At 43.6% G+C, this 20,843-nt stretch overlaps 1 protein-coding gene across 4 annotated transcripts in view; it reads left to right on the top strand.

Annotated features, from left to right (window-relative positions):
• The first annotated feature begins 1,039 nt into the window (after positions 1 to 1,039).
• The window catches only part of AFF3 (ALF transcription elongation factor 3), a 580,285-nt gene continuing 560,481 nt past the window's right edge, over positions 1,040 to 20,843 (top strand). For all 4 annotated transcript variants that reach the window (XM_077958872.1, XM_077958871.1, XM_077958869.1 and 1 more), the window contains exons 1-2: positions 1,040 to 1,069; positions 1,218 to 1,343. In XM_077958872.1, the coding sequence (XP_077814998.1) occupies positions 1,291 to 1,343 (53 nt within the window). In that variant the 5' untranslated portion in view covers positions 1,040 to 1,069; positions 1,218 to 1,290. The remainder of the gene's footprint in view (positions 1,070 to 1,217; positions 1,344 to 20,843) is intronic.

Below are 20,843 nucleotides of genomic sequence, written 5' to 3'. Positions count from 1 at the left end.
TGGAGAAGCAGAGGTACGGCCCTGATGGAGACATGCGCTTCTCAGCATGTCTAAAAAAGTAAGCCAGGGGAAGAGCTGTCTGTACAATGAGGGAGGTTATTATTACTCTTTAGGAGCCACGATGATACTCTTAATCACCGTTCTAGCTGATCACCTGCCTTTCCAGACCGGAGACAGGCGGCAAGTTTGAAGTCGACACCCGGAGGCCAGTTTGTCCCCCTTCCCCGTAAGAATTAAAAAGAAAGGAGGTTGGTTTTCAGGGCTGGCCAGCTAGAGGGTGGGTGGGACCCCCACTGGAGGCCAAACCGCAACGGAGAGCAGGTCCGGGTGGAAGAGATTTCCTCCGCGCCGCCGCTTTATTTCGCTGAACTTGCGGGCTCCAGAGACCGTAAACGGTTTGTTTGGGGCGCTGCAGCGGAAGGCACAGCTCACTCTCCCCGCGCCTGGGCGGCCGGGGAATTCCCCCGCACCCACCCGGGTCCGCGGCCCGCGGGAGCGCCCAGCAGGGTCAAGTGGATTCTGGGCCGCGGGAGAAGTGCGTGCAACCCGGGCAAGGCCGGGCGGGGCCGGGCGCGGGCGGGCGGCCGAGGGATGCGGCAGGGCCGAGCACGACTCCGCATCCCCCCCGCACTCGGCGCCGCCGCCTCGCCGCTCAGTCCCGCTCGCAGGGCCGCCCCGGACACCCCGGGGCTGCCGAGGGGCGGGCGGGCCGCGAGGGCGGCGGGAGAGGGGCAGCAGGGCGGTGCGGCCTGCGAGCGCCGCGGGACCCCGAGGAGCCGCGTGGGGAGTGCAGGGGCGCGCGGGGCGGGCGCGGCGCGGGGCTCACGGCGCGCGCGCGCCTCGGCCTCGCCCGCGCACACGCGCCTCCCGGAGGAGAAAGAGGCGGGCGGGCGGGCGCAGAGCACCGCGGCGGCGGCGGCGGCGGCGGCTGCAGCGGGCCGGGCCGCCGCGAGGGAGGGGAGGAGGGGCGGGCGCAGGGCCGGGGGCGGGGGGCGGGGGGCGGCGGCGGCGCGGCGCGGCGAGCTCGCCGCTCTCTCGTGAGTGTGCCTGCGCGCAAGCCGGGGAACGGGTGAGTGCGCCGGCCGCTGCCGCCAGCCCGGCCGGCCCGGAGTCGGGGGCGGGGGCGCCGGGAGCCCCGACCCGGGGGCGGGCGGCGGACGGGCGGCGGCCGCTCTGGCGCGGCTGGGATGCACCTTGAGCGGCGCCTTTCGTTGCAGCGCGCGGGCGGCCCGAGCCTCGGCGGCGGCGGTAGCGGCGGCGGCGGCGGCGGCGGCGCTGACACCTCCCACCATGGACAGCTTCGACTTAGCCCTGCTCCAGGAATGGGACCTCGAGTCGCTGTGGTAAGTCCCCGTGCCGGCCGCTTCGGGCGGGCGGGAGCAGCCGCGGCGGCCCGCGCGTCCTCACCTGGGCCGGGGGCTCCGGGCTGCCGGCCGCCGTGGGGGTGGGGTGGGTCGGGGGCGCCTGCCTCGCCAGCCCTTTCCTGCCTCCCTGGCGGGTGGGGGGGGGGATGCGTGGCCGCCTGTCCGTCTGTTTCCCTCTCTCCTGTCCCCCTCCCTCGCGGCGGCCCGCCCCAGCCCAGGAGCTGGTGATCTAGGTAGCCAGGGGCAGAGCGCAGCCGTGGGGAGGAAAAGAAGCGATTTGAAGACTGTGTCACTAATGCCTGGGGATCCACCCGTGGGCCCCCTGCTCCTCTCACTTCCTTTCCCTCCGACTGCGCCCCCTCCCTCCTCCGGCTGGCACCAGCGACCCCCTGGAGTTGGTGCTGCTGCGAAGTGCCCTTAGAGGATGCTCCAGCCTCCCCGCCTGCGCCCGATCTCGGCTGCATCCTTTCTGTCTCTCCCACCCACTTCCACCGAGATGGAAAAGTGAACACCCAGGGCAGGAAACGAGTGTTTCTCCGTGCGGGAATTCCAGAGGCCTTAGCCCAGGGAGACTCCTTGCCTCGGGGTTCACAATTCCTCTGGGCCCTTTCTTCACACCTCGTCACAGTTGCACTCCTCCTCCCCACCCCACCCGGGCGCCTCAGGTATCCCTTTATGCCACGCTCACAGCTCGCAGCCCGGGGGGCACTCCAGGTTCCGTTTCTCGGGGATCTCACACTGGGGAGCTGCTGTAGGTAAATCGCCGCTGGAAGCAGTTTAATTCCAGTTGCCGGTGTCTTAAAAATCCCATTGGCTGCTTCAATATCCCTGTTATTCCCCCTTCTTTCTCTGCGCCCCCCCACCCCCACTATCTCTTAAATGTTTCCAACTAGCACTATTCAGGTGGTAAAATTACTGCCTGCATATTCCTGGAGGAACTTGTGTTATGTTTAATATTTACGGGGATGAACATCTGCTGGAACAAGCATATTAACTGCACTCTGTTCTGCCTCTGGTAATCGCTTATTGTAGAGCTGAGCTTTTTTTTTTTTTCCTTTTGCTTTAATTCAGTAAAGAGTTCATATGTGTCTACAACTGCAAGTGGTGTGCACATGAATATGCAATGTACAGTTTTAAAGCTAAACTACTTTATGATTTTTAACTCATATGGATATGTAGATCTGTGTGTATTTTCTGTGATTTAGGTTTCCAGTGACTTTTATTTTCCTAAAAACAGGTGTAACAAAATAAACTGGACACAAAGCTAGCACATTATCGAACCATTTCTTAGAAAAGATCCTATGATGAGTGAGTACAGCTTGCTCTGCCTAATGTTGGTGCCTATAAAACACACAAGGACGGGCCCTAATGTAATAAAACTTTTACATATTGCACTGAAACTTCAAAGAGCCAGGGCAGAAAGAATATGAAACCTGTTATGACTCTGTAAAAGTTGCTAATTACTGTGTTGCTGCTCCTGGGGTTATTTCAGCCTTTCATTTACAGATACCTATTATTTTATAGGTTTATATTTAGAAATGTTGGTTTCTGGCGCAAATTCAATAGCTTTCCAGATAGCAACTGTACTTTTACAATGCTGTTTGCTTTTAAAAGGCAGTTTTTCAGTCTAAGGGAAGAACTTACTGTTTCGGTATATTTTTATGCTGCTTGTCTGCTTGCTGACTCAAAACGAACCCCCTTATGACTTTCATAAGTAACATTTTGAGATTATCAGCCATAATTTGTGGGGTCTTCCTGCACAGAGCCTGAGCTCTGTGTCCTTTTGCAGCCTTCGTTCCCAGCTGAATTACCCTGAAGCAGTGTCACAGAATGAATATCTGTTGAATTGACTGGAAATTTACATTAGCTACAGTACATTTATTACTTTTAAAAAAGCAGAAACTTACACATTTTTTGAAAAGTTGATTTACCTGCAATCACATTTTAATCAGTGCATCGAGTTTTGGCTTATGAAAGCACGCAGACTTTCTTGATCACAATATAGTAGGACAGTTTGGCTTGACCGGGAGGGTTTCTAGTTTTGCAGATGTAGAATTACATTTTACAAAAATTTATGTGTTTCTGATAAGTTAAAGAAAAACCAAACTTGAGTATATATTTCTAACATGTTTAGACATTTTCTCACAGATAAATTTTTGGATGCTATGTTCTCAGTTTTATGGTTTATGTAAATTTTTAAGTTTATGGTTTATTTTTAAGCTTATAGATGGTTCAAAATAACTAATACTTGAGTACTTTCTGTGTGTCCAGTATTTTCATATCCATTGTTTTCTTATTTGAATCTCTTAATCCTGGAAGGAGTAAGTGGTGGTAGTTCCATTTTATAGATAAGAAAATAGAAGCTTTGAACTGTTAAATGACTTTACTGAGGTCATAAAACAGATGACAGCAGACTTTTTAACACTAGCATTTACTGAACACTTATTATTTATCAGACACTGTTCTGGGTACATTACATGTTTTAGCTCATTTAATCTTCACAACTTTATAAAGCAAATACTGTTACTAGTTCCATTTTATAGATAGGAAAATTGAAGATGGGGAGATAGGGTAACCTGCCCAGAGTCACACATCTAAAAATGGGGCAGCCATATTTCCACCAGAAATTAGCTTCAAAGCCCAACGATCTGACTTCAAATCCAGTCAGACAATTGCCATTTTCTAGAGTACTTCAAATGTCTCTCAGTTTATAAGGACAGCTCTGAAATTAATTACAAAACAAAACCTCGATGGATTGGAAGTTATGGTTCTGCTAAAATATCAAAGAGAGAGTTAGAGCCCTAAATGGTATTAAAATTAGAAATTTGAAAACAAAACACCACAGTTAGGAGAGTATACCTGTTAATTATGAATTATTGTATTAGAGCAATATATATTTTAAAGACCATTGAAAGCTTCTTTCTTTGATTCATCATAGGAAAACTTCTGAAGCGGGGAAGGAGGAGGTACAGATTAATGGCAAAAGAGAGTCTTATTTTAATCCCTAAGAACTTCTTCTAATTGATGGACATCATTTTCCAATTGAACAAATTGGAATTTATTAGTTGAGTGTGGCTTTGATCTGAGCTAGTTTATTCTTGCACAGAAAGTGTCCTCAAATGACTGTATAGAAGATATAAAGGGAAAAGCTCAGTTCTGTTGAATATAATCGATATACACAATCAATTGATGATTCTAGAACTACCTCCTTTGCCTTCTTGCATACTCTTCGTCCCGCTCAGAAACATCCATACTTATTTTTCAGGATGGGTTTTTTGAGCCTGAATTATCCAGATGGCTGTTTCAGCTTTTTCAGCCATACCTTAAAGTTGAAAAGTATAGCGCTAATTTCCACCTCTATTTCCACTTCCAATTTTTGGTTTGAAGCAAGACTGGAGGACTTGGAAAAAGGTGAAGGTACTCATTCAGCACCCGACGCTGTAGCTTTGTTCTGTAGAGTTTTGAAGAATTGGGCGTTCCGTGAGTTTACAGGGGCAGATATGCAGAGGCACAAGGCTGCCCCCTCCGCTCCCTGGTCCTCTTTCTGTGGTCCACCAGCTTTTGATTAGGTGCTAGACATATAAGGCATTCCTCAGGGCCTTTAAAATAATGACCATCCCTTTTAATGGGCTAACTGTTGCTTTCATTTAATTCATTTAACAAATATTTATTGATCATCTCTTAAGTAGAAGACCTTGTGCCCGTTGCTGTGGGGGATGTAAGGATGAGTAAGGCGTAGGTTGTACATGCTAGTGTTATTGTCTAGTGAGGAAATTAAGACAAGTACACACATGAAAAAGGAAGTTTTCAACACTGGTGATTCAGAAAAGAGACCATATTTGGGACTTGGGTGGAGGATGGAAAGAGGAAAAATTGAGTTAAAAAAAGGAAAAAGGCTTCCATGAAATAGGTGGCCTTTGAACTAAGTCTTGGAAGACAGATGGTGTGGGTGGGGGTATTGAGAGTACTTGGAGGCATCTTGGGCAAAGAAAACTTGAACAAGGGCTTTCATGGTGTCTCTGAAAGATCCTTTTATGCATCATGGTGGAATTACCTACACTGCATATTTTAAAGATGCAGAACTTTGTAGTAATGAGGTAGTTTCAGTGAATGAGAAAAGTTTTCCAAAATGAGCTTGTATTTCACCTTCCTTAAATGTTAACATGTTTTAATCGTTGGAGAGAAAGTCTAGCAACATACAATAGTATAATAAATATTCTGATCCTCCCTACCACTCACCCCATTCCTCCATAACTTCATATAAGCCAGAATCCACACACTTTTGTTCAGATAGGCATTATTCTTTATATTCCTTTAAGCTGGAGCCTTTGAAGTTATAATACATGGATCATTTCATACTCATCAACCTGTTCAATTCAGAATCATTCACAGAATATTAGAGCAGAGCAGAAGTACCATTAGGGCAGTGACTTCCAGATCATGACCCCCAGTAACAAATATACATTTAACACTGCCACCTACCACCCCTTGTACATGCATACACATAAGTGAAACAAGAGCATCATGAAATAACGCTTATTACTATGTGTGATACACTTGGATATTCCTATTTTCTTCCTTCCTTTCTCTCTCTCTTTCTTCCTTCCTTTCTCTCTCTCTCTCTCTTTCTCTCTTTCTCTTTCTTTCTTTTAAATTTCCCATTCATAGGCTGAAACCTGCAGTTTAGAAAATCCTGCTGTAGAGGGTGCAAAGGAGAGTGTGTTTTTCAGGAACTTAATAGGAGAATAAGCCATACCCATAAATACCTGCAATCCGAGGCTGACACTGCCCGTTTGAGGGGTACGGGCACATCCTGTTGAAACTAAGGTATTCATGGCGGGGTGGCATTTGAAATGGGTCCTGGAGTAGAACTTCAGGAGGAAATGGAAAGGAGGAAAACCACGTGGTGGGAAGACTGTGAGTAGAAACATGGAGGGAATAAAGTGTGGATCTGGTTTGGTGAAGGTGGGCTAACACAGGCAGGGAGGGACCCAGAGCCACTAGCAGTTTAATCTCCCTGAGGTTGCTGCCCAGTAGTGCCCACTGACGCTTTTGCTTGTCTTCAAATCAGCCGCGGGGGGACATGCGCAGGTCAGTGGATGACTTCCTCCGGGCCTTCTTAGATTTCCCTTCATAGTCCCAGAAAATGCTACAGATCCCTGATCTGGACTTTCAGGTGCCTCTACCCTTTCCTCCAGCGGCAGTAAAGCAAACATTTTAAGGCCTATTCCTGTCCTTTTGGTCAGCCCTTATGGGTCAAAGCAGAGCACAAAGAAAGGGCAGAAGGAGAGTGCACCTCTCTGAGCCCCAGGTGTCCTGGAGCTGATTGGTAGACAGCAGCCCTGGGAGCTGCGCCTACTCACACTGGCCAAAGGTCACCGTGTAGTCGACTGCGTGGCTCTCGCTGGCCCTCAGCGTGCGACTGGAAGGGCCTCGGCAGATACAAGGAGGCAAAGGCTTCTCAGAAGAGTGGCTTCCAAGGCTAGGGCTGTGGGCAGCAGTGGGGAAGGGGCCGCTCATCAGCCTGGAGGAGGCAGGGGGCCTCGATGGGAAGCAGTGGAGTGTTGCATGTGCTGTGGAGGAGCTCAGCCCTTGTGTGGGGCGTGTTTTGGAGAAAGCCGGATGGAGAGACTGGTTAGTTCAGGGCGCCAAGAACTTGGGGACTCCAGCTGGGCTGGGACCCCAGAGGATGGCAGGGAGGAGGAGCCCAGGGAGGGTGCGCATTAATGTGCGGATGGGTTTTTCACCGAGTGTCTTTGGATGACGATGAAGATGAGTATTGTGTGTGGGGAAATGATTCCTTCCTGTGTTCCAGATTCTCTTTTGTGAAAATGTAGGAGGGTTTTAAAATGCTAAGAATCTATTTTGGGAGAATGTCCTTGTTAACCACAATGGGTCTAATCAATGACACTTGAGCAACTTGAACGAGGGCCTTTGGCTTAATACAGATTAAAGTAATAGGTAAATTAAGAAAAAAAGAAAACCTCTCAATATGGAACGGAAGGTTTTGTGTGTAAGTGGAATTTTTAACCTGGAATAGATTTGCCTGTTTTTTTTTTTTTTAATTTTAATTTTTGGGAATAAAGCCTTGGTGACAAAATCAAGGCCATAAAAGACGATTTTAATATCATTTAATGGTAACGTAATTTTTTTGTTGTTGTTTTATTTCAAAGTGAAATCCATAAAACTTATTTTCAATGTCGACTGTTCCCTTTTGTCTTGGAATTTAATTGAGGTTTCTGAATTCAGTTGGCTCCAACCTCGCTTTCTGTTTGGCCCTGGGCAGCTCATGATTTTTCTCATTTCCTATTCTCAGTCTTGGTTTAATCACTTATAAAATGACAGCACTTAGACTGGCCTACCTCATAAGGTTGTGATGTTAAGTAATAAAAGTGTCAGTTGCTCTGGATGCCAAATGTAGCTCTTCTATACCCTTTGCTTTCTTAAAAATGTCTCTTTTTCATAAACAAGGAAGGATACAGAAAGGCCGCACGAGTCAGATTCAGCAGTCCGTGCGGTGCAGCGTTCTGTCTCTGGCGATAGGACCCTGGGATGGTTTTGAGCAGAGGTTGGTAGCTTTTCTCAGTCATGCATCATAGTCCAGCAGACAAATATGCTCTTACTTATGGTCGTACTACTAACATATGTAGACCTATTAACCATTACATAATCTTTTATGTTTCACTGAGAATGTATTGCGTTACCAGCCATTACATCGAATGACTTCATTTGGCACTGTGGGTCTCATTAAATTATGTCAGGCTAATTATAATTGAGTTTCACTAGAAACAAAATACACAGTGTTTATGTCAGAGTAAGAGGACACCACCCAATCCAAGGTACTAAATGGGTGGAATCTAAGGAAACTAACACCTGGGATGTGATTGGGGCCTCAAGTGTTTGAAGGCATTTAGCTGGGAAGTGGGAATCGAGTTGTTCTGGGTTGCTCAAGGGCACGAATAAGATCAGTGGGTGTGAGAGCATTTAACAGTGATGTGATGTGGGCTGTCTCAAAGGGTAGCAATTACCTGACTTTGTGGAAAGACATTCCTGGGTAAGCAGAGCGGCAGCAATAGGGTATCTCCGAGATTCCTTCCAGCTTCAAAATTCTGTGATCATTCCCCTCACAGGGTAGCAGGAATCAAAGAGTGCAGAAGTCATTAATTGTATTCACTTGTGTATTTTCCCTCTGCAATTTCCCCACTCACCTGTGGAGAAAGGCAGAGAGGGTACTTAAACTTCTTCACATAATTTCTTCCCAGGAGGCTCATTGTGAGCGGAGGTAAACAAAAATGACTGTAATTTGGAGACCACTTTAACATAGCAACTCCGTTTAGAGAGTTATGTGCTTAACTTGATCCTGGAAATAATTTTATTTTTCCTTTTTTATGGACAGGAAATTAGTTTTCGAAAATTCCCTAGAGGACCGTGATGTGAGTCTGTTGGTCTTAAATTTTTCTTGTCATCTCTGTACTGTTTACCTGCGTTATGAAGTGACAGAACAGAATTTCAGTCAGTGTTCATTGACGTGTTAATTAGTTACCTGGCAGTTTAGATAGAAAGAGGCTTTACTGTAGTGGATCACCACCAGTTCTGGGAAATAATCTATTTTTGTTTTAAAATTTCAAAATATATTTGTTTTCACATAGAATGCTTCTAGAAGAAGAAAAGACCCAGAGTGTAGAAAACAGGTTTGAGAGCATAGGTCAGTATGCTTAGCTCTCACTCAGGGAATGCTTCTCAAACTTTCATGTGCATCCAAATAATCTAGAAGCCTTGTTAAAATACACATTCGAATGTGATAGAACCAGGAGTCCGCATTTCTAACCGGCTCCCAAGTAATAGTTTTGGTCCACAGACCAAACTTTGACTTATAAGGACTAAATGGATAAAAGTTTCCCTTGAAAAGAAGCCCTTTCAAAATTTGCATTTTCTTGTTTTGGGGACACCTTTGTGTAATAATAATCCAATTCCATAAAGCTTGACGGTTACATTTAGATGCAGTATTTATTTTATTTTTGTGAGTCTTTCTAATACAATTCTGATGAGTGAGGGGGTGGTTAATTGTATTTTAGTGGAGATATGGTGGGAAGTAAACATAAAAACCTAAGTAAACACAATTTGTAATAAATAGGCTAATCACTTTTTATAGCCTCTCAGTTCTCATCATTCCTTCAAAGCCCAGGACCTTCTGTTGTATCAGGCTCAAATGCTGAGAGTAACTGGCTAGTCTTACAGACACTTCTGGATTTGTGGAGAATCTCTCAGTAACCCTTGTAGATGCCTGGGATTCAGACCAAATGTCCCCATTCTCTCCTAGTCATTCTCTCTTTGGGAGGGCTGGGGTGGGGAGGATAGGAGTGTTGGGGGTGGGGTCAGCTATTTGCAGAATTATTGTTCTACCCCGTGGCCATAGTTGCAAATTGCAACTTTCCTGGTGTCTTAGGAGAAACACAACTCAAGACTCTACATGGAACCAATAGTAGGTTTCACATACCTCAGTTGGGGACCTTGCATCCCCGCTCGGCTCACCATCTTCTCTCTGCACCTTTACTGGATTACCTGAGTCCATTAGGTGGTCAAACTTAGTACAGTTTCCGTGTGTAATTTCCAGTTCTATTTCATTAGAAAAATGTTTGCATATAGGATGGATGATGCAGGGAAATACGGCACAATTGACTTTGCGTATTCTGTGATACTGACAGGAAGTTTATTGACTATCTTTCTAAGGAGGGTGTGTGCATGCACATAAGCATATGAGTGTACATACACACATTTTCCTTCTCTGAAGTGGGCATTGAAGACTGCTACTGACGAGAGAAACCCAGATTGGATTTAAACAATGGGGGGTATTTCAGATTTGGAAAAGAAAGGTTAATTTTCACGAATAGTAGGGCAAATTTAAATCTTGCCTTCTTGAGACGCGTAAACTAGTGGACATAGTTCTTGCAATCGTGTTTAGCATCATTTGGAGCCATAGTTTGTATTTATACTCCTGGTAGCCATGATACTGCCTTAATGCATCATAGTCCATTATGTGATCTGACTAATTGTGTTTAACCGTTTCTTGTAATATGCAACATTACTTTCCACTGTTCTAACTCTTCCTTCAGATTGCGGGGGAGGAAAGAGGAAAACAGTTGCCCCCAAGCCTGAAGGTCGGTCAGGCCTGTGATAAGCAAGTATTTGATTATTGTTTCAGTACTAGTGTCATCAAATTAATACATTTTCTTTTACATTTAAGAAAATACAGTTTACTGATTATCAATAAATAGTACAAATAACAGGTGATTTAGACATCCCCCCCAAAAGAAAAAAAAAAAGACTGTCAGACTCAGAGGTTTACTCTGTTGGGTCCTAAGAAGCAACATTCAGGAGTTCCTTAAGAACAGTAAAAGCTACTGATGATGATCAGGTAGGTTCTGACCTTTAGATGCATTGTTTGAGCTTTTGCCCTGGGACCCTGCCTTGGCCGAGAGGATAGGTTGCCCACATGGCCCACTTGCTTCTTGTCCCACCAATCATATTCCACGGCAGGGAGGTTTCTGGTGTCCTTTCTCAGAACTGCTGCGGTAGAAAGTGCAGTTGGAGGTTGAGGACCTTATCTCAGGCTGTGAAGTAGGTATCTTCACTGGCCATAGACTCTGCAGTTTACTAAAATAGAAGCTCAGAGCATCCTGGGAAGAAGCAGGTAGACTTTCCTTGCAAGGCCTTCTCGGTGTCCTAAGGATTCAAATGTTTAGATCCTTCCACTTTCTGAAACATCCTGCCAGGCCCCTCTTTTGTTAAGGAGTGCAGGGGTCCCCAGTCCCCGGACCGTGGATCAGTATTGGTCCCGGGCCTGTTAGAAACTGGGCTACACAGCAGGAGGTGAGTGGAGGAGGGTGAGCAAGAGAAGCTTCATCGGTATTTACAGCTGCTCCCCATTGCTCACATTACTGCCTGAGCTCCGCCTCCTGTCAGATTAGCACTGGCATTAGATTCTCATAGAAGCATGAACCCTGTTGTGAACCGAGCATGCGTGGGATCTAGGTTTCTCCTTATGAGAATCCAATGCCTGATTATCTGTCACTGTCTCCCATCACCCCCAGATGGGACTCTCTAGTTGCAGGAAAACAAACTCAGGGCTCCCACTGATTCTACATTATGGTGAGTTGTAGAATTGTTTTATTATAGATTACAAAGTACTAATAGAAATAAAGTCTCCAATACATGTAATGCACTTGAACCAGCCTGAAACCATCCCCCTACCCCTTGTCCATGGAAAAATAGTCTTCTACAAGACTGGTCCCTGGTGCCAAAGAGGTTGAGGACCACTGCTGTTGTGGGAGTGGAAATGAGGATTCGCCTGAAAGGAGGATACAGCTCTAGCAACCCTCTGAGCAAAATGTATGAGCTGTCTGTCATCTCGAGGAAATAGACAGCAACATCAGAAACGGGAAGACCGCACTACTCCAACTCACATCTCTGTCTATGTGTAGTAGTCTCTGTTTTGATGGCTAATCCGATGGTTTCACGTTTTTACCATGGTGTGCCAGCTGTGGCCCTAGCTGTATGGCTGTCTAGGATGAAACCCTTAACCTCTCTGGACTCAGGTTACAGTGATGCCGATAAAGTCCATTCTGCATGAGCACCAGTGATCATCAGATGCGGCGAGATATTGTAGAGCCCGCGACAGAGTCTGACTTGGAGCCTGCTGAGTTTTTCACAGAAGCATGTCTCCGTGTGGGAGAGGGCAGCTCAGCGGGTACCACCAGGACTCTGTTATTTGTGTTGCTTTCACCGAAGGTAGTTCCTTCCCCAGAACGTGGCATAGCTGCTTTTGAGAACCAGTCCTCGTAAGTTACTTCCTTTAATTTTTTTCAATAAGTAGAGTTTAATCTTTTAGTATGGACAGGACACCTGAAGAAATTCTTTGGAGTCTGAAACAAAGTAGGGTATATTGGTTTCTAATGTTTAGGTAAATAAGTAGTTCCATAAATTGATTTCTTTTCCTTACTTTTATTCCTCAGCAGGACAAAAGTCATATTTTAGACCGGGCATGGTGGTATAGGCTGATCACACCTGTAATCCTAGCATTTTGGGAGGCCGAGGCATGAGGATGGCTTGAGCCTAGGAGTTTGAGACCAGCCTGGGCAACATAGGGAGACCCCATCTCTACAGAAATATTAGCTGGCCATCGTGGTGCACGTCTGTGGTTCCAGCTACTTGGGAGGCTGATGTGGGAGGATTGCTTGAGCCTGGAAGGTCAAGGCTGCAGTGAGCCATGATTGCGCCACTGCACTCCAGTCTCAGTGGCAGAGAGAGACCTTGTCTCAGAAAGAAAAAAAGTAATGTTTTAGAGCCCTAAAATATATAATAATGTAACACAATCTGTCTACAGCATAGAGGACTTAAAGCTGCTCTTTGTAACTTTCTTCCTCTGGATTTCCAGGTTTCTGGGTTGAGATGAGCATCCTTTTATTGAGCCAGACACAGAAGTGAAGAGACCACATTTCTAGCCCTCGATATGTTTATACTTTAGCCTGGTAATAAGAACAGATTATTTCATTAGTCTAAGTAGACTTTTTACCTGGTCAAAATCCTGTGGAGTATATACAGGGGTACCCGACCCAGCAGGGTATTTTAGGGATGATTTCCTAGAGAAAGTGACATCTCATTGCAGTCTTAAAGGAAGAATAAGAGTTAGCCAGGCTGGGAGCAGGGTGGGATATCATACGGCAGGTTCGATAATGTAAGGAAAGGCAAAGAGGTGAAAATTAGCAAGTTGTGAACAATGACAGTGACCAGTGCAGGTCAGTTTCAGGTCCCCGGCATTCAGGTAAGGAATGGCAGGATGGGAGGCTGGGCAGCAGAGCTGGGAGCAGCTCTCGGAGGGCCTTGCATGGCTTTCTAAGGAGCTCGAACATTTTCCTGTAGCTGATGGCCTGCATGAGGGCTTTAAGCAGGGGAGCAAAATGGTCACATTTGCATTTTATTATTATTTCTAGAAGGGACTGTATGTGGATGAGTCTGGTGGCTGTGAGAGGCCATGTCTGAAGGTCAGGAGGTCAGTGAGGAGTGAGGCCTGACTAGCCGGGGCCAGTGAGGATGGAGAGGAGGAGAGGGAGTAGAGAGCTGTTGAGGGCATGACACAGGCAGTATTCACTCATTTTCTGGGTAGGAGGGGATGAGGGTGCTTTGAGACTATCTAGCTTATGTGATGAGGTTAGGGAAAGTAGGAGGAAGAGCATGCTGAGTGGGGAAAGAGGACCCCTTTGGATTTAAATGTATTGCATTTAAATGCCCATGACCATGAAGATAAAATTGCCTGTGGGAAGTTTACTAAAGATCCTGACATTTAGGGAAAAGGTCAGGATGGAAATAAGTGGGCGTTATCAGCATACAGGTGCTGGTGAAAGCCTTGAGATTGGACAAGATTGTCTAGGGCAGAGGAGGAGAGAATGAGAAGTAGGCTGCAGGCACCACGGTGCAGTGGGAGGGAAAGCAGCCGGTGAAGAGGGTTGAAAAGGAAAGGTCAGTGAGGGTGAAGCCGTGAGCCAGTGGGGTCTGTGGCCAGCTGCTTTATGGAGTTGGCAGTGGGGGTGAAAGAATGGATGGGAGGTGGGAGGGCGGCTATGCGTGTTCAGACTGTTGAGGGGAAAGATGGGCAAACTGATGGAGGAAGGCCTCAGAGGAGATGTGGGCAGGCCAGGCCCAGAATCAGAGGAAGAACGCGAGGGTGGCATCTGTGTGGATACTTTGGGATAAACCTTGTGGGTAGGGGCGATATTTAACAAAATACCTATGAGAAATGGAAGTTTCACAGAATGGAACTGCAAAGAAGAGGGTAATAGGAAACAGATTATAAAGGGAAGCTAGTAGGTTCTTCTTATTTTTGCATATACGACTTAAAAGTCCGCATATGCCCCTTTGGCATACATCTGTGTCGTACTATCTGTAATTTAAAGTAATTTTGATTGAGAAGTAATTTGGTGAGTGTTCATAGCCAGGGAAAATTAGTGAGCTTGTCTAATTGTGGGCTGTTTTAAATGGATTTTAAAAAACTATTTGCAAGTAGAAAAGGCAGAAAGGAGTCCCAGGATGTTGTCCTAAGATTTGAGGGCAGATTTTCCTTGGAGAGGCACCTAGGCCAGCTGGCCTCAGGGTGTTGTGTTTCTTACGCCTAAGAAGTGTCCTGAGCCCTTCGCAGGTATGTATTATCTCATTTAGTCTTCATTACCTGTAGGGTGGATTCTACTATTCCCCATTTTATAGAGAAGGAAACAGAGGCACAAAGTAACTTGCCCAAGGTCCCATAGTTAGTAAAGTAGAGCTGGGGATTTAATGCAGGTAGCCTGCCTCCAGAGCCCCTACCCGTCACCACCATCCTATAATATGTATCTCTTAATGACAGAATCAGAGGACATGAGTACCGAGGTCCCATGCAACCTTAAAATATATGTGATATAGGCTGGGCGTGGTGGCTCACGCCTGCAATCCCAGCACTTTGGGAGGCTGAGGTGGGCAGATCACCTGAGGTCAGACGTTCCAGACCAGCCTGGCCAATGTGGTGAAACCCTGTCTCTACTAAAAATACAAAATTAGCTGGGCATGGTGGTGGACACCTGTAATCCCAGCTCCTTGGGATGCTGAGGCAGGAGAATCAGTTGAACCTGGGAGGCGGAGGTTGCATTGAGCCTAGATCGTGCCATTGTACTCCAGCCTGGGTGTCACAGGGAGACTCCGTCTCAAAAACAAACAAATATATATATATATACACACACACATATTTATTTATATATACACATATACACACATGTAAATGGTCTCCAGCAGGTATAGTGAGGTATGTATGGAAAAACATCTTAAGATTTATTTTGAACTTTCAAACTCAGAATGAATAACATAGTACATTGTGTTCAAGCTATTATAGAATTTGGACTAGTGGAATTCTAATTAAACAGGCTTCACTGTGCATAGATTGTCTGTAGTTCACTGTCATTTTAGGTCCTGCTCTTTCTGTTAGTATTTAAAATGTATAAAAATACACTGCCTGTATATTTTCTCTTAATTAGTTGTATACTCCATAAAACCTCTAATTTGACAAATTTTATGGATGAAGAAAATGGTAACAACTGTTTGCCACATCTGGTCAAATCTGCCATAACACCTAAATGTGACTTTATTAATAACAGTAATGATAGTACAGCAATACAATTTGTAAAACTACCTCGTGAAAGTCATCTGAAATTGTCTGTAAGGTGATTTTTTTTCATGTAGATAATTTTGCTGTTTCTGCTTAGGTTCTGTACAAAGTCAGACCATCTCTTTTAGCTGTATGACTCTAGTTCTAGAAAGAAGCATTGCTTCAGTGACCTGGAAAGAGTAAATAGCCTTAATTTATATCACGAGATAGTTGGGTAAAGTAAAAATTATTAGGTTCTTAGCTTAAGGGATTGGGACATATTGAAACAGATGACAAAAACAACTTTAAATGTCTTCTTTAAAAATCTTAGAGAATAAGACGTTACATTTTAAGTTAGGTTAAAAAAAAAAATCCACTTGGCTGGCAAAATTCCAGAAAGGCACGGATTAATGTTGGGAAGGGCAAAGGGTTCAGAGCCATCCAGTAATGGGTTCAGATTCTGACATGCCATTTACTAGCTGTGCCATCTTTGGTAACTCAGCATCTCTGAGCTTCAGATTCCTTATATATAAATGAGATAATACTGCCACTGGTTTGTTATAGGGATTAAATTAGATAATGTTCTTTTATGCTGTCAAAGATCTCTGCCTTACGGTATGTGGTTTTCTTTTTACTGGAATTTATTATCTCGTGAATTTTTATGGCAAAAAAAGGGGGACTGATGAAGAAAGTTAATGAAATGTTTCCATCCAAAGGGCTAAAGTTTTCGTGTGATAGGTTTAAAATATTAGGGAAATTGTCTTTGAAAGTACGTGTTTGCCTTCACCATGTAGAGAGTACGTTGTACTTGTATGTCCTGATTCTTTAATTAATAATTCGACTTTGCTTGCCGCTTAAAAATTAGAATCAAATTCTGAATGGAGAGTAAAGCCCACATATATATTGGAAGGGAACCAGGCGATAAACTATCTGATTTACAGAAAACAAAATGTTTCAGGAATGCTTTCTTTAACCTAAGCTTTACTTGTAACTTTTTTTGAAAAGTTTTTGATTTTCAAAAAGCCAGGTTTTGATTTTTGAAAAAATTTAAATGGCAAAAATATGTGAACCTACAAATAAATAGGGAGTGATAATTGACTGTTGAGGCCAGTGAATGAACATGTATTTGATGTGGCCCTGAGATAGAGGCTGTGAAAGGAGTTTCCTGGAACTTATCAGGAGCCCCCGAGCATAGGTTCACACTTTATACCTCGTGACTTTTAGAGTAGGCAGGGTCTGTATTCAGGTCCACAGAAAAATAAATGTAATGCTTTTTTGAAATGTAGAACAATGTTTTTTTCTATTTGTGTTTGGTTTATATTACCTAAGAAGCATGTTCTGTATTATTAGGATAGATACCACTTTTGTGTTTATTCTAATGAAAATGAAGAAGGAAACAGTCCCCACCAAATTGTGAAGTACTTAATGGTATTTAAAATCTCTGGGAGACTGGGCCAAAGTAAAAATATAAACAAAATAAATGGAAGTGTAACCATTACTTTCCAGTTTATATGAGTATCACGATGCAATATTTGGAACTGACTGCAACGGCTGTAAAGTACTTTGAGGAAACCCATTAGAAGAGAATTAAAACTTGAACAGATTAGCTGCTCTCTAATGGCCCTAGGAGAAGATCTTTTGTAGCTTCAAAATCTTTTCTGATTCTCATCACTCAGGCTTCTTGGCTGTGTAAACAAAAGGAGCTTTCCTTTTGTTTTCCAGACATTTGGAAAACAAAATTTTCCAGAGCTGTGCATCTACCAGGAAATGTTTATTTTAACCTGATATCATAGATAGTTTTAAAAGCTAAAGTAAATTCTGGATTTTAGATTTCTATATCCCAGTTTGAGATTAATAAAACTAAAAGACGAAGCTTTTTAGGTGCCAGTGATTATTTAGTGATGGTAACATGGATCACCGATATTTTTACTTTCTTTTTTGTATATTGATTTTGCATCCTGTGACCTTGCGGAGTGTATTCGTGAGTTCTAATAGTTGTGTGTGTATTTCTTAGGATTTTATATATACACATGATCATGTCATCTGTGAATAGAGATAGTTTTGCTTTTTCCTTTCAAATCTGGTTGCTTTTAATTTTTTTTTTCTTGCCTGATTGGCCTGGCTAGAACCTCCAGGAGAATGTTGAATAGTAGTGGAGTGAGAAGACATCTTTGGTTTGTTTCTCATCTTGAAAGGAAAGCTTTGTCATTCACTACTGAGTATGATATTATCTGTTGGTTTTTCATAGATGCCCTTTGTCAGGTTAAGGAAGTTTCCTTCTGTTCCTAGTTTGTTGAGTGTTTTTAAGCACAAAAGTGTGTGATTTTTGTCAAAGGCTTTTCTACATCTATTGGGATAGTCATATGGGTTTTAATCTGTTAACATACTTTAATACATTGACTGATTTTTATATGTTGAACCAACCTTGCATTCCTGGACTATGTCACTTGGTTATGGTATATAATCCTTTTATATATCACTGGATTTGTTTTGCTAGTATTTTGTTGAATAACTTCCTTTTTCAGAAACATAGTTGTCTGTTTTCTTCTTTGATAATGGAAGTTCATGAACACTTGAGATAAAAATAAAGGAATATGACTTTCTCAGGACTTGACCATGGAAACATGAAAGCATTGTTTCTGCATATACTCTGAATGATAGTCCTGTAAGTAAGAATAATCAAATCTCAAAAGAGATTTGAGTACTTGAGTACTGAAGTTCAGAAACTTTTATACAATGATTTTCTAAAGAATTTTAATTTGACACTTGCTTAAGAAATTCTCACATAATGTAATTTCTTATATGACATATTTAGATTTCAAGTCCTGACCTTGTGCAAGTCACTCAGTTTTTTTTAGCTTAGTCTTCTAATGAGTAAACAGGATTATGAGGAAGAAATAAAATATGGTGTGAATATGCTCATAAGATGTTACATGATGGGAAGATGTAATTATATAAGTATGTAAGTATAATTATTTAGCACAGGGGTCACAAATTCAAATACCTTCAGGGCCAAGTAGACCAAATAAATGTCTGAAACAGTATCACAGTTGGATGTGATAGGGCTTGTGGTCCATTTGAAGCTCTACTACCTTGCTTCAATACATTCAGATGAAAAACAAAACAAGCAAAATACAATAAACAACACACATCCACACCTGTACTTTCTTGGCCAGTCATCATACATCTGCTTCTGTAGAGTCCCTCATTCAAGGGGTCACTGACCAGGTGTAAGGCCCTGGGGTTGAGCTTCAGCTCCACTGTGGGGAAGGTTTCATTTTCTCATTTGTAAAATGCAGATAATGTGTGTCTTGCCTAACTCAAAGGGTGGTTATGAGAGGTTTAAATGGCATAACAGATAGAAATGATTCAAACTATTAAGTCCTTTATAAATGTGTGGAATGTTGTTTCTGTGTTTGTGTAAATCTTAAATTTCTATAATCTCAACAAAGGTGATTTTCTTGTTGAGAAGGTTTAGTAGCCAGACATTGGACAACTCCAGAAGACCAGCTAGAAACATCTTTTTTCAGTAGTAGAATAACCTTGGTAATAGATTTAAGCCCATTTAATATACTTCCTGGAATTGAATTGTTACCTGGATCACCCCACTGTCATTCCAGTAAAAAGATCCATGATATGTTCTTCTCGCCATTAGGTTCTCTTAGATATGGGAATTCTTTTTTTCTTTTCTCTCTCTTTTTTTTTTTTTTTTTTTTTGAGACAGAGTCTCACTCTGTCACCAGGCTGGAGTTTAGTGGTGTGATCTTGACTCACTGCAACCTCTGCCTCCCACGTTCAAGTGATTCTCCTGCCTCAGCCTCCCGAGTAGCTGTGATTACAGGCATGTGCCACCACACCCAGTTAATTTTTGTTTTTGCAGTGGAGACTGTGTTTCACCTTGTTGGCCAGGATGGCCTCAATCTCCTGACCTCATGATCTGCCTACCTTGGCCTCCCAAAGTGCTGGGATTACAGGTGTGAACCACCGCACCCTTCCAGATACGGGAATTTTTATGACAGTATGGCAGTATGCATCATAATTCTTACAAACCAGATACATTATCTCTGAGGGGTTTCTGTGGTTTCCTTAACATATAAACAGAAAGTCAGAACTTGTTGTCTCTTGTTATACTAGCATTAGAAAGAGTTTGATTTCTACAGTTTTCTGACCACAGTAAATCCAGTGTTGACATCTTGATGCCTTTGTAGGAGGTTCCTTTGGAGCAAGATGTAACTCAGCATCTGCACAAGACCTGCCAAGTAGCCCTGCCACAGCAGTGCCTGGCTCAGCTTTCTAGTTACCCTCAGTCAGCGGGCACAGTCATAGAAACCCACGAGTCACAAGTGTATTGTGCTCCTACTATGCATAACACACCATGCTGGCTTGGGGACAGTGAAAAAGTAATGTGGCCTCTGCTCTGAAGAAGCATGGAGTCTGTGTGGCGAGAAACCAGTTTCCATGAAATAGCTATAGAGTCTGGACTCTTGGACTGTTAGATCTTTCTGGAAGGAACCTTAGAGATCATCTTTCCAGCCCACCTCCCTCAATGTACCGCAGAGAAACTGATGCCTGTAACTAAATACTTATTTCTGTGGTGTAGTCCAGAGCTTTGCAAATTTAGCTGCTTCCCAGAATCAACTGGGGATCCAGAGTGCCTGGGGTAGGGACCCAGGTATTTATTTTAGTTCATAAGTCCTACAGTTTGCTTATTGGATTTGGGAATGGTAACAGGCTGAGAGTGGTTTTGGAATCTGGGATTTTGGGAGCTCAGTGAAAGACCAAGAAAGAGCCTCAGGGAGGAGATGATGTTGCATAAAGGGCAGGTAAGATCGAGGGAGACTGGAGCCTTTGGGGACAGGGGTGCCTTAGGTGAGCATATGGAATTGGGAACTGGTGTGGCCGAGGTGATGAGGAAGATGTTTTACATCACGTGACTCTCTTGGACAGCAAGGGGCTGTAGGAGATTTTGTACATTTGCTTTGAAAAAGATCTTTGAGTATATTTCTGCTCAAGACATCTTGATAGTCAATTTGACTTTTTTTTTTTTTTTTTAGTTTTAAGAAAGTATATAATTGCATCACAATTAATTCTTCAATCCCAAATTGATTGTATTCAACAAAGCGTGATTTTTTTTCTTTAGTTTATCATCAGATTATGGTTAACCTGTTCACTGCCTTCCCAAAATAGTTCTGAGACAGACACTGATAATTTTGTATACTCAGTTTCTGAATTTCTTGGTAATAAAGTAATTTTTTTGCAATATGCTAATATATTTGGATAAAGAGGTGTACTATGAACAACCAATGAAAACA

Source organism: Macaca mulatta, chromosome 13, assembly GCF_049350105.2.
Source record: "Macaca mulatta isolate MMU2019108-1 chromosome 13, T2T-MMU8v2.0, whole genome shotgun sequence".
Classification (NCBI taxonomy): Eukaryota; Metazoa; Chordata; class Mammalia; order Primates; family Cercopithecidae; genus Macaca; species Macaca mulatta.
The sequence above is the reverse complement of the archived record's forward strand: the minus strand, read 5'-3'. Positions and strand labels throughout refer to the sequence as shown.